General features: G+C 36.6%; 1 protein-coding gene across 1 annotated transcript in view; it reads right to left on the bottom strand.

Annotated features, from left to right (window-relative positions):
- Positions 1-12,421, bottom strand: part of LOC120073351 (transformation/transcription domain-associated protein-like) — a 63,370-nt gene extending 50,949 nt beyond the window's left edge. The window contains exons 1-13 of the mRNA XM_039026145.1: positions 12,036-12,421; positions 10,995-11,713; positions 10,184-10,309; positions 9,998-10,083; positions 9,800-9,908; positions 8,814-8,909; positions 8,658-8,720; positions 8,503-8,562; positions 8,318-8,386; positions 5,268-5,349; positions 4,891-4,943; positions 4,711-4,809; positions 3,386-4,618 (exon numbers count right to left, since the gene is read on the bottom strand). Of these exons, the coding sequence (XP_038882073.1) occupies positions 3,386-4,618; positions 4,711-4,809; positions 4,891-4,943; positions 5,268-5,349; positions 8,318-8,386; positions 8,503-8,562; positions 8,658-8,720; positions 8,814-8,909; positions 9,800-9,908; positions 9,998-10,083; positions 10,184-10,309; positions 10,995-11,713; positions 12,036-12,093 (2,853 nt within the window). The 5' untranslated portion in view covers positions 12,094-12,421. The remainder of the gene's footprint in view (positions 1-3,385; positions 4,619-4,710; positions 4,810-4,890; positions 4,944-5,267; positions 5,350-8,317; positions 8,387-8,502; positions 8,563-8,657; positions 8,721-8,813; positions 8,910-9,799; positions 9,909-9,997; positions 10,084-10,183; positions 10,310-10,994; positions 11,714-12,035) is intronic.
- Positions 12,422-14,134: the final 1,713 nt, after the last annotated feature.

Below are 14,134 nucleotides of genomic sequence, written 5' to 3' on the forward strand. Positions count from 1 at the left end.
GAGGAATTCCAAAGGAGTGATTTTACTTTCATCCCACATGAGTAGCAACCCACCAAATTTGCCAAAAGCTCCCACCAAGATCCATCCTATTCCATTTGAGCTCCAAATCGCTTTTATTAACTGTTGATCAATCTCCAGACATTTGGTTTCTTGAATCATTACTAAGTTTAGATGTTGATTTTGAAGAAGTGCTTCAAGGCTATCTGTTTGGATTTGTCATTGAGACCCCTGGTGTTCCAGGATATAATCTTCATGCTTGAGGCACCTCCCTTGGGGGCGCAATTTCCTACACATGAAGGCCACCCGCAATGACTAAAGAGGAAAAGTGAGAGGGAATTCAAGAAGGAGAAACTTGTGTAGCTCTTAATGGGGAATGTTGTTGAAGGAAGAGAGCTCTATAAGCTTCCCACAAATGATCAGGTGAGCCTTCTTCTTCAACTGTTGTTTCTAAGGAATCTTGATCGAGTTTTTCACTACTTACACTGATATTTGTCTCATTGATTGATTCATCATCTGAATCTTGGGCTGAAACATGGGTTGTTTGCTTCTTGTAAGCTTGGGAGAATGTTCCATGGACAAAGTAGACTTCTGATCCTGGAATGTTGAAATTTGAGCTAGTAATTATTGGTGAAGAATGTCTTTTTTTTTTTGGGGGGGGGGGCGCTTAGAGGAACCAAAGATTGAACACAAATATCTTCCAAAAATTCCAGATTTGTTGAGTGATTTAGCAATGAATCAACTGAGGATTTACTCTTCTAATAACCGGGTTTTAAGGGTGAATGAATGATATCTGGTTCTTCCACTTCCATATAAAAGCTTGGTACTTGTGATTTTGAGGAAGGAGCTTGAGTCAGACTTGAATGAGGATGTGACTGTTCAATTTCCGAGTCTGCTTCAATTGTTTGCCGAATAAGTATGTCCCTTGAACTTCCTTCTTGAAAATTGCATTCCTTGGTAAAAGAAGAGGGTGAGTGAATAGACTCTTTTCCTTTGTCTAGTGATGTCTGTCCTTCTTTCCTCATAAACTCAGGAGAGAGAGGGTGGATGGGGGAATAAATGCTTTAATTATAGCAACCTTTCCAATATCCGAGATATGTATTGTTTTTTTCTGAAACCAAGCCGCCAATTCCTTTTTCCAATGAAATTTCGCTAGAAAAAAGACTTGTTTATGACTATATGCAACTCTTCAGCTTCAATTGCATCTGATGCTTTGCTGTCAAACATTTCCACCGAGAATCCTTCATCTACCATGGTGGCTTTAATTCGAAAAATATCTAGGGTATTTGAAAAGTCACTTTCCAGAAAGATACTTTTATTGGGAAGAAGTTTGCTCTGATCAACCAGAGAATCCTTGCCTTCAAAATGGACTAAGAATTTCCCCAAGTTTGAATCTTCAATAGATAGGGTTGCTGAGATGAAACCACATAAATTGTTTTGAATTTTAATTAGAGCTGAGGTGCAGTCCAAAAAATTTAATGTTTGTTAAGAAATTTCCATTAAACCACCCAATTGATGACCAATAGCTTCAAAGACTAATTTTTTCCAAAACGGCAAGGGTAAGTTCTTGATGTAAATCCACCCCCCATAACATTAAATAACTTCTGGCAGGTTGTGGTCCATTCTGGACCAGTGTTCTAATTTGAGATGAAATTTACCATATTCAAACCACTTCCCATTTAAAAAATCGGAATCAATTTCCTTGTTGACCTTAATCAATGCGTTGTCTGCTAAATAGGGATTAATTGAAACAGATGCTTGAAAATAATCTTCAAGGGTGGATTTAACTTTCCTCCATGAGTAAAATTCCATTCATTTTGTTACCACGAGCAGGGAATTAAAATCCATGTTCAACATTTCTTTCTCCTTTTTGACCCAAATGGATGAGGAATTGGAATGTACCTTGATTTCCTTCAACTTTATTGGTTTATCTGATCGTACTGCATCTGCAAATGAGCTTGTAGGAACTCTGTTTCTTGGAATTTCATCAAGGTCTTCTTTGTTAAGTTGAGGATTTAGAGTATAGAGCATCATAGTTTTCTTGAGTGTTGAAAAGGAGTACCAGCCTTGTTTGTTTCTCCCGGCTGGAATATGAATGTTTCTTCTACCACCTGAGGAAGGCCAGAAGGCATATTCAACAAACCAGTCCCCTTTAGCTCAGAATTTAGCAAGTCGAGATATACCACAGTCAGTTCTGTTTTTCTGAATAAAAATCTTTCAACGGTTCTTTGAGCATCATATTTAGGCTTTCCACAAGCCATTCCATTGTCTGGGAAGATACCATTACTATCTGACCTCTTTCCAAGTCTACAATTGAATAGCTTGAATGTACAGACCACATGTAGAAGTGTCTGTTGATTATGCTGTAGCTTTTGATTTCAAAAGGTGTTTCCATGACTTTGTAGTTCCGAATGTATGGGTGAAAAGATGATGAAAATAGCAAGGTGGGTGATTGCTGATCGGAGATGAGAGATTATCACTGGAGCAACAGTCGGGGAAGGAAAGTAGGACGGAGAAGAGAGAGGTTCGCCAAAACTATAGACAGGATAGGTGAAGAGGGGAAAGGAGAAAGGAGAAATGGTCATCGGAGATATGGTCAGGGAAGGGAAAGAGGAGTATCCACGAATATTGGAGTTTGCTCTTTGCATTTTCCAATGCTATAGGATCGAAATAGTCATTTTTGTTGGGTTCTTAAGTATGTGTCCATCTCATAATAGTTATAGAACCGATTCTTTGATTTTCTCGAATAGGAATCGACCATTCTTGGTCGTGTTTCACAACCAAATGAATAATTTCAAGTCTTGAACGTTCTTCTTGGGTTGGAAAAATTCATTCTTAATGATTCTTTAATTTTCTTCTTTCTTGACTTGAATTTTAAAAGGTCCCCCCAAATATATGTGGATTGTTTAGCAACGAGCACAATACTCAAAGCTCCCTCTTGTGAATGTTGTCGCCAAGAGTTTCCAATCTTTCACCAGCGGCAGTCAACTTTGGCCCAGGCAGTGGCTCTAATACCAAATTGATATAGCCTAAAGAGTCTCAAAGAATAATCTTCCAAGAATCAATCTTGTGCATTTTTTATTGAAGTGATAATAATTGTTTAATACAAGGGGGAGGACTCCTATCGAGTTTTTTTACAAGTGGGGTAAAAAGGGAATTAGTCTACAACATTACCCAATTAACCCCGCTCTTCTTACATCACTAATGCTCAAAATACAATGAGACAAAAATGTCAATGCAAATTAGCACAGAGTATTGGTTCTTTGCCACATTGATAACGTATTTATATATTTAAGATATAGTTCTCAGATACAAAAATGCTTTGCGTCAAAAGACAAAAGAACACCATGTTAGACAGTATAGAAGCAACAGTGTAATGGAAGCTAACCTTTGCCTCAGGAGTCTCAGATCTCCGCCAAGAGGAATCAACAGAAGAGATGAGCAAAGTTGATAATTGTCTGGGTGTATAGCCATCATCAGCCACAATTCCAGGCAAATTAAGCTGAGAAGACAAGCAGACGCGAAGAAATTTCAAAGCTTGTTTTCTGTAGAAAGAATCAACACCACCAGTTTTATTCATTACAGCAGATACAGCAAGATTTATGCATCTATCCAGTGGCACCAAAAAGGGAGTAGAGGGCTCAAAGGTAAGAATCAAACGAAGCCCATGTTCTGGATTCTCCTTGCATTCTAGTGCAAGTGGCTCCTTGAGAAAGCGTCTATTACGACCACCTAACTTTCCAAGAACTTGTAATGCTTTTGCACCCCAAGGATAAGGCGGTGGCCTCAAATGAGACCATAAGGCTAAAATCACTTCAGACATCACGTTAGCCATACTAGGTTCTAGGAAATCAGGGTTTAAACTATCAACCCAGAACTCAAGGGTTCGTAAACCCAGACCAACTAACTCATCACTTCCTTTAAGACATAAAACTAGAGGCTTCATTAAACGGGGAAGGTGAGGCAATAATGAGCTTAAGCGTGCAGGCAATGTGAGGCATAATTCCAATAACAGATCCCTCATATCTTCCCCAGTTGGACCATCAAGCATGGTCAGTAACATATTAAGGCAAGGTTGTAGCAAAGAAATCAGATCACGTAGTAAAAGCTCAAATTTACACCCAGCTAATGCCCGAAACATCACACGAAGAAGCTGCATGTACCCAAGAGGTCTTTCAACTTCAGTAGCACTTTTTACGCAAACTTCCATTATGACAGTCACATGAGGCTGTAAAATACGCTCGAAATCTGAGGGTGCTTTAGAAACAGCACCAAATACAAAACGAAAGAGATGCAAGACCAATTTTGCTCCTGGTGAATCTGGGTGCTTCAAAACATCAAGTTTACTGCTGACAAGAAAATTAACCAAAACATCCGCAAAAGGCCTATATACTTTAGGTGTTTGCAAAAATGTTGAAAACAGATGGACCAGCTGCGCGTTGGAGATCATACAGTCGAAAAGTTCGGGCATACACAACGAAAACATATCCATCAGATCTCGAGGTTCCATAACAGTAAGTATCTGGGAGAACAGATGAAGCATTTCTACTTCTTCATCCTTTTCCTTGAAAAGTGTTAAGCAATGAACACCACTTTTCAGAACACCAGAGGCTTTACACACCTATGCAGACCAAAGTTACGATTAGATTTTAATCACACCAACAAAATAACACCCACAGACACACACATTAACAATCATCAATTGTATAATACCTCGTCCTCTCTCATCCCTTTGAATGCTTGAGGTGTTGCCAAATTCGATGATGGGTTAACAAGCATCTGTGGATGTGTTCCATTTTGAGATGGAGAAACCTTAACCATAAATCAACAGATTAATTACATAACCAAAACATAGCCAAACTGAAACCATCATATTTAGTATTAATGAAACACCTGAGATCGGGGTAAATGTGCATGAGTGATACTCCAAATGATAGTCTTCATTCCTAACAGAAACAAAGCCCAACAAAAAAATTGGTCCAAATAAGAGAATATGCATAACATGACAGGTGAAGAAAATATGCTACCTATGCTACCATTTTTCGAAAAGGAAATAAGGCTTTTCATTGATAAAATAAAAAGAGATTCATGTTCAAATTACAAAGAAACGAAGAAATAAAAAAATAGCAAATACAACCAATAACAGCACTTGAAAAGAAAGAGAATCCTTTGGAAATGTGCTACGTTTGGAACACAGAAATCAGAAGCTCTCAGCATACTGATTCCAAATACTAATTCAAACAAAATGATTGCAAAAGAGAAATTATTACCCATGATTAACGTCTTAATCAAATGCTTACAGTCATTGACTTCCTTAGAATGTTCCACAGGGACCTGCAAATTTAAAACTGCCTGCAAGAATATGGTAGATAATGGGTCCAATAATATACAGCAGAATACTGGATAGATAAGGACATATTGGAATATCAATCAAGAACATGTTGCACTGTGTAAATCCTAAAACCTAATAATATTTCCAAAAGTTTGTAGACAATAAAAGTTAACTCAGTAATCTAACCAAAACCATTTATATAGATAATTGACATTTATTAGGGTATTAGAATACAACTTTCTCTCTGCACTTCTAACCAATGAACTTAACACTAATAACCGTAATACAATTTACATTTTTTGGGAAGATGTATTGAAACATTTTTCACTACAAACAAGAAGATAACAAACATGACCTCTTAGGCTGAAAACCAAACCATGAACTCCTTAAATCTTCAAGAAGTCACAGAAAGCTGTTGAATGAAATTCCTCTCTACCCCCACCCCCCCCCTCCTTCCCTCCTCCCTCTCTTTGATGAAGGGTGGTTAAGATGCAAAATCTTACTATTAAATTGTATGAAGAGTAATAAGATGGGCTAAGATACATTTGAGCAAGGCTTACAAGATCTTTTGTGATTACTCCATTTCTCCTTTCTTGTTAATTTAGATTGGAAGTTTGTCTTTTTCTGGGGAATTTTGTAGAAGGGACCTTCTTGCCTATTGGCCCATTATGCTGTTCTTCATGATCTTTTGGAATGAAAGGTTTTCTATTTCTATCAAGAGGGGAAAGAGGAGGGAGGGAGGGAGGGAGGGATTAGTAATTAGAGATCTTCTTGGCAAGAATACACCCAGAAAATTCTAGAAATTTAGTTACTACCCTTGTCTCTCCCACTCTCTAGTTTGTTTGAATGTGATTCTACTACTTGGTTTTTAGTAATGGTGAGTATTCAAGCCAGCTTGTACACACCTCAACTATTCTCACAAAACAACCAGTCAGACCCTACCCAAAACCAACAGTAGTACTTGGTTCAACTCAATCACATTATGATAATATGGAATCTGAGTTCTTCCATGTCATTTTCATTCATTTATCTCTCACGCTCCTTATTTCATTTCATTATTCTCTTCCATCATTCCACTGGTCCACATGTTCGATTGTTCTAGCCACAATCCCCATAACAATGATTTGATTGATTGTTAAAACAAAAATACTGCTTTTCAGCTTCATTTGCTGTCTAGCAAATGAAGAAAACTTACAGCATATTTTGTTTGAATGTTCATATACAACCAAATGCTGGTGGAAAAAACTTTCCTTATTCAATTTATCTTGGGTTTTTGGGAAGTCTACTAAGGAAAACATGCATCAAATTTTAGTTGGCCCTCTCTTCTAAAGCTCAAATTCTTTGGTCTAATGCAGTTAAAGCCCTAATTTTAGAAATTTGGTTTGAACGTAATTTGAGAGTATTTCATGATAAAACTTTGGATTGGACAGATCATCTTGGATCTACTCGCTTACTAGCTTCTTCTTGGAGTTCCCCATCAAAGTTTTATTCGGATTACTCTATTCAAGACATTTGTCTTAATTGGAACACTTTTGTCTCTTCTATGTAATCATGTACTCTTTTGTTTTATCATCTACTCTTTGGTTTTATCAAGTGGAATTCTTTTGTATAAGGATATGATGAGGGTGCTAAGGTTGTGTCAACCTAGTTGAGATAACCGGGTGCACCTGCTGATCCTAGAAATCTTTGGTTCGTTGTATATTTGTTCTTCTGTTACTTGTACTTTGAGTATTAGACGTTTTCCATTATATAAATGAAAAGTTTTGTTTCCATTTCAAAAAAAAAAAAAAAAAAAGCTTCAATGGTGCACTTAACGTATTTGTTTATTAAGGAACTGATAGGCCTAAAAAGAAGGGTTAGGCAAATTAATGTCATATTTGCTTATATAGGATACACTAATGATTTTGCAAATAAAGCAAATTTTAAAGTAGTTTATTCACTTTTTCATTATTCCTGTTTTACACAGTCTTCTTCTCAATCACGGATAGAAAACTGAAGTTAAAATACCACTAATATACAATTTTTAATCCGTTGGTATGGTATATCAGGAATAGACCTAAAAGAAAATATCAAGCAAACAAACATGGACAGAAAGCAAAGTGAAATATCACTGTGATTGATATGGTATATCAATAATAAACCTAATAACAAAGGAGCATGCACGCAATCACTTAATGGCATTTTTAAACATAAATCACTGATTTACTAATGGTTTTTTTTTTTAATAAATCAATAATTTGCTAAGATCTAGTCCATTGACTATGATTTGCATTAATTAATTATTTGCATAATGGACATAAATCAATAATTTACTAAGATTTAGTCTTATTAATATCTTAGAGCTGCAATATTTTTAGTTTATCCCAGAATGTATAAAGAGGAGGAGAGATCATGGGAGGAGGCCTGGAGGCTGTTAGGTTTAATGCATCCATAAGGGCAACTATTACCTTGCCTTTTTGTAATTATGATATTGGTTTGATACTTTTGAATTGGAATCCTTAGTTGTAGGTAATGGATGGGCCTTTTTTACTTATTTTTTGTATGCCCTTGTACATTTTTTTTTTTTTCATTTTTCTCAATGAAAGCTCCGTTTCTTACCCAAAAAAAAAATGTGTAAATGCAACAGGCCCTACAAAGAAACACAAGGACCTTTGAGTTGAGCCAATATGACAATTATTTAGGAACTTCAAGAGAAAGAAATGAATGGATTCATGAAAATAAGCTTAAATTGTGATTCATAAGAAGTGATCAAGATATATCCTTTTTCAGCTCCTGCTTCTATTCCATCGACCAGTCTATTAAAAGGATACGTATGTATTGACTTTCATTTTATGTAGGACTAAGTCCCTACTTTCTCAAGGGAAAAATAAAAAAATATGAGCATTCTCCAGTAATAATACTACAAAATAGAGATGAGCTCAAAACAAGCATGACCATGAATATTCAAGAAAAGAAAATACAGAAAAAAAGTTAGTGCGTAGAACCAACCTGCACAGGGAGCTCAAGCTTGGACCTCAAGTTTGCACGATCTTTTCCTTCCTCACCTTCCTCCAACAACTGTAAAGATGAGGGGGGAAAACTCAATAAGAATATTTCAAACAAAAATTGCAGAGTAACAAATATTCTTAGCTTTTCAGGTTGGGGGAAGTATGTATATAAGGCAAATGTGGTACCTGAGGAATGGTGTGCTTGAATGTACTAAATTTCCCAACAAAAGCGTCCAAAATACGCCCCTATAGAAGCAACGATTGTCATGTTAAACATAGAATTTACTGATTGAGTTTTGCTAATTGAGAATGCAATCAACAAACATATGATTATGTCAGACCAAGAGAATTCGTGATTCATCCATAGACGTTTGGTCAACACCCTTCTCAAAGATTGGCTCCACCTATATCCAAAATTCATTTCATTCAAGCATGCCAAAGAATGGAAAATAGGAAGAGGTTCATAACATTGGAAGTAAAACAGTTGGTAAAGGTACCAAGTTCAGCATCAACCGTGCACAAGTAGTATGAATGCTAAGTGATAGTGAGGCATCATGCATGTTGCTTGAGAACAAGTAGATAATCCGTGATAGCTGCAGCCATCACACAGCATTTATCAGATGATAGAACATAACAATGTGCTGCAGAAACTGAGTTGACATGGGACAACAAGATCATAAAGAGAGAGAGAGAGAGAGAGAGAGAACAATTTACATTGTAAATTATAAAGATACAAAATATTCGATTTAAAATGTGAAAAGTAATGCTAAACACATATTATAACCTCACTTCAGAAGAGAATTTGACGGCCCCGAAAATCCAAGAAGGGAACAAGATAGATGGAAACAAATATTAGTTGAAAACGTTGAAAAGCAGCCTCGAAAACAAATGAACAAATTTTTCTCCCAGAAGCCCATTGGACTTTGAAAACCCAAAGCAACTCCTTCTGGCCAATCCTCAAAGAAGCTTTAACAAATGTGACCTATATCTATCCTTTGCTCTGTAGAAAATTAAACTAAAAACTTAGCAACTTCTAAACTTCCATGGGAAGAGCTATGTTTTCCAATTCCAACCTTTAAACGAGTGGCACAGAAAACTGCAAGTCTTCCAAAAAGAAAATTATGCTACAATTATGTTTTACTTGATGATTTGTCCTTTGTTTACATTTCTCTCTCCTTTGCGAGTTTTAAATCTATTGAACATTAGTCCCTCTTTTGATTTCATCAATGAAAGGTTTTATCTCTTGTTAAAAAAAAAATACAGTGGGAAAGAATATAAATAACAGAAAGATAAATGTCCTTGTTTTCAAACTTCGGTTCAGGACAAGACTGTCAAGACTGTCAAGAAAATTCTTGTGCATAGGCATTGTCATCCTAATGTAGACTTCCAGGAACGCCAGAAAATTTTAGGAGCACTAAATAAACAAGTAGGACAACTTAAGACATTCATCCATTAGGACTAAAAGTTGCACAAATGGAAATACCTGAGACAGGGAAAGATCCCCTCTGACATGATGCACAATTTCTGCTAGTAAACTATAAGCTAATGGTCTTAATGTCTCATAGCATGCCCGACCAGTTCCAACTAGTACCCTGAAAAAGTGGAATGATAAGACAACAAAGTATCAGTATAAATAACAGCAAAGCTCGGCAGTGGGATGTACATAGGTCAAATACATTACTTCTCTTCCAACAGTGTATCAATCAGTGGAAATAAGCCTCTCTTATACTCTGTTCCAAGAACATGTTTCAGGGCTACCAATAATTCCTGCATTGATCAACATTAAGCTTAGTTCTCTGATTTTCCTTTCAACCAACTGACTAAGTTCGCAAAGTAACCCAGGATACTAAAGGACAAAAGTTCTCGCCTTCCGTATTGACACAGAATCTGAACATGTGACCAGCAAATTCACAATACTCTTACAAATACTTTCTTCATGTGGCCTGATATAATCAGCAGAACTCCTCAATAGATATGTTAAAAAAGAAACCGTCTGCAATCACAAAGGCATAAAATAAGTACATTCTTACTTTACTTCCTGATTGACTGCTGTGGTTAATGTACAGCCTGATTCTACTGTGGTTAGAGGTCTCTATTCTGCCTGATTGACTAATTGCATTCATAGCTTAGCTCATAGTAAAAGACAGACAGACAACTCAATGAAAATTATTTTATGCAATATCAATACAGAGTGAATCCCTAACAGTAGCATGCTTATCGCTTTATCTAGTCATCAAAAACATGTAATATCCATTGTTGTCAAGCTTCATAAGGACGAAAGGCCCTGATGATTTCGACTCGGGCTCAAAAAAGCCAACGAGGAGATACTCCCCCCCTCAGACCCATAAAGAGTGCCTGAGGATGTTACTAACATGGCATACACAAATATGCATGCAAAGCAGAGAAATATCATTCAACTGTGTGAATAATATAACGGAAAAACTGAAAGAAAAGAAGACTCTCTAAATCAATCGTAACGAACATACAAGAGGATCATACTAAAATTTAGTTGTGTCCTATGATTGCAACTAATTTAAGGACGGTTGGGTGTAAAGCCTATGAGAATAAAGAGAAAAGTTGTTACAGGCATTCAAGGAGGAATCATGTCTCGCCCTTCCTCACCAAAATTTAAACCTATAAAATTATATATATACAACGAGTATCCACATACAGCATACCTTAACCTGCGCACCCTTCAGTTCAATGAAATGAGTCTTCAAAGAGGGAGGAACCTTTTCAGGTCCTGGAACAGAAATAGCAGAAACCATCAAAGGCAACAAGAGAGGGATATTTGTTTGGACAAGCCGACTATACAGCTGGAAAAGAAACATGACGACCAGTGGACTCTCCGTTACTATCTTAAATGAGCGGGTACTGGGATTGAGCTGCACAGTCCCCGTGCATCCGGAAGTCAGTGACTGGTCCGATGAGGTGGATACATCCATGGGCTTGGTATCTTCAACAACAGCAGCCGTATTTTCAAAAAAATGGCTTACAGTCAACTTAAAGTTCTGGTAAATTTTGCACACGAAGTCCAGGAATGGCTGCACTTCATTTTCTAGGGTCGGTCTAAAATTTCTGAGCAGGTCGAAGATTATGCGGATACAAATTAAGCCGTTCTCCTCGTTATCTGTGGTAAGCACTTGCATGGCAACCTTCAACAGGTCCTGCACGAAGGGCCTTAAAACTTCACTGTGTGGAAGCCGATTAAGGATCTCCACCACGATGTTCCGAAGCTTATGCTCATGACTGTCAGTGAATTGAGGCTTTGTAATTTTAAGTAGGATTACAGAGAACGCGCGAAAGTAGCATTTCAGAAAATTTAAGTACTCAGGAGTGTGAGCAATCTCCAAGCTATCTCGAACCTCTGTTGCCATCTGAAGCCTCGTCTGAATACCTGCTCGCGGCACATAATTCAGAATAAAAAAGTAACGTAGAGGTGAAACTAAGTATAGCTCAATCTGATCGTTGAGAAACAAAAGGAAAACGTGACAATAATACAGAAACTGCGATCTTAGGAGTGAAAGGGGGGGAAGTACAAATTAAGAACATTGCATACACCATAGCTTAATTTAAGCGAACTTCGAAATGGAAGATCATAATAAAGTAGATGAATAACTACAACTTTCAACTCAAATAACCTAGTTTCTCAGAACTTGACGCAGCAAAAGCATAAATGTTCGGGCACGAACAGAGAGATAGAGAGAAAGAGAGAGTACAAAGTTCAGGCTCGACGAGGTGGCGAGAATGTTGCTCGAAGTTCTGAATGGGACTCATGGCGTCCTTGAAGTAACGCTGAATGCAAAGAGAAAGAGCTAGGTGATTGTAGAAAGTTAAACGACTATATATTCAGAGCGTTAGGCAGTTCCGGCAGCTTCTTCTTCTTCTTCATACTCGTACCAGGCTTTGAAACGCCTTCATTGACTAGTATAGTCTAGTAGAACAAAAAATGAGGGAATCAAGCGACTTCAGTGCGAGAATTGTGTAGTGAATTCAATTCCCGCTCCGGTGCTTAGGGTTCAGTGATCTTGTTCTGCAAAATTGGCTACAATTTTCAGTCGAATTTCTGTTTCCCGGGTAGACTAGACTTCGATCCCTCCCGCTCCCGAATGGCTGAATGAATTTTCACGTGGAAGAGAGACCCGCTCCTCGTAGTCTTGTGATTGGGCTGGACCCGACTGGGCTACTCGGCCCATTAGCTAAAATTGGCCCATCCGTAGAGCAGGTGGTGGTGCTCATGTTCATGCTGTCAGACTAAAATTTTGCTAAACCCTAAATTAACTCGGGTTGACAAGATAGGTAGCAAAATCTAAAATTTAATTTGTAAAAATGGTAAATAATTTTTAAAATTATTAAAATAGCAAAAAAAAATTAAATAATTGAAAATAATAAGTATAAATTCAAAATTCTCCCCAATTAACCTCATATCAATAACGTTTAAAAATAGAAATTTAGATGGATTCAAAATCATTTCAAAAACAACATATACACCCTAATCAAATAAATTTCACGTTGCATAATACATTGACAAATATCTTATCCCACTTACAATTAATTATCATCACACTAAACAAGGAATGAATTAAAAGAAAATAATCATAAAATAAAACAGATCTTTTAAATGAAAATGGGGTTTTTACAAGCCTCACTTGAGTAGAGAAAACGACAAGATAAACTTCAATCGTATATTTGTTGTAGTTGTAGCCTCTCGTTCTGGCATACTTGCGTTTAGTCTTGCGTTCAAGTATAGCAGTTCACATTACCTTGGGTTCGTTAGCTTCAGTTCGCACAGCGTAAGCGTACAATTCACGTTGCCTTGCGTTCGTCCGGCGGTCTTGTCAACGACAGACTTCGATCTTACGAGCTTCACATATATATAAACACTTCCACAAAATTGACACTCTCACAGCCTTTCTCAGAGCTAAAGAAGCCTAAACCCTTTCACAGTCTTCCTTTCCCTTTATGCACCGTAATCTTATCTTATACAATATTTCTCACATTCAAAGTAAGAGGTAAGCGTTGAGCATAGATCGATCTTCAAATAATCCAATATTTATGTGATTATTTTCTTAAATAAAATAATGTGTTTTAAAATAATATTTAGGAAAATCGAATAAAATTGTTTTACGTGTATTTACCTATAATTTTAGGATTAAAAAATAGAAACACAATTTTACTTGTTTATCAATGTTATTTAAATAATAAGTTTAAAAATAATCAACCATTTAAATGTATTTGAAGAAGGATAAAAGTTATGAGAAAAAAACTAAAGTAAGAATGAGAGTCAGTGAGTGAATGAAGGCTGTTGAAATTACTGGAAAAAAAAACAAGCAAACAAATAACCAATAGTCGTCAACAGTGAGGACAAGGTATGTTTCTAATCTCTAACCGGAATAATTATGCAAACTAATAAACTGAAACCATATATACAACAAGGCACAAATGATACAATGGCTGGAAGAGCAATTGTCAAACGTGGAAGTCCAAAAAGTAATAGTCGATATAATAGTTGGAGGAGTGGTTGATATTTCTATTTTGGGTTTATTCCTGACCTGAAGTGTGAATGTTTTTTTAATGTTTTGGAAATATTGAATGTTTAAATTTGATGGGTGTTGGGATTGGTGTCCCAATTCTCCCGGAGTTTCGTAGTCTGTAAACATTATACACATTATTATGAATAAAATAAGAGTTATTTTATTTTGCATTTACTCATATCCAATAAACAAAACTCCATGGTTGTTGTATGTAAACTTAAGCATGTATATGAGATATACAAGTGAATCATGCCTTAAGTGATAACCTAAAAAGACTGTAGTAT

Source organism: Benincasa hispida, chromosome 3, assembly GCF_009727055.1.
Source record: "Benincasa hispida cultivar B227 chromosome 3, ASM972705v1, whole genome shotgun sequence".
Taxonomy (NCBI): domain Eukaryota; kingdom Viridiplantae; phylum Streptophyta; class Magnoliopsida; order Cucurbitales; family Cucurbitaceae; genus Benincasa; species Benincasa hispida.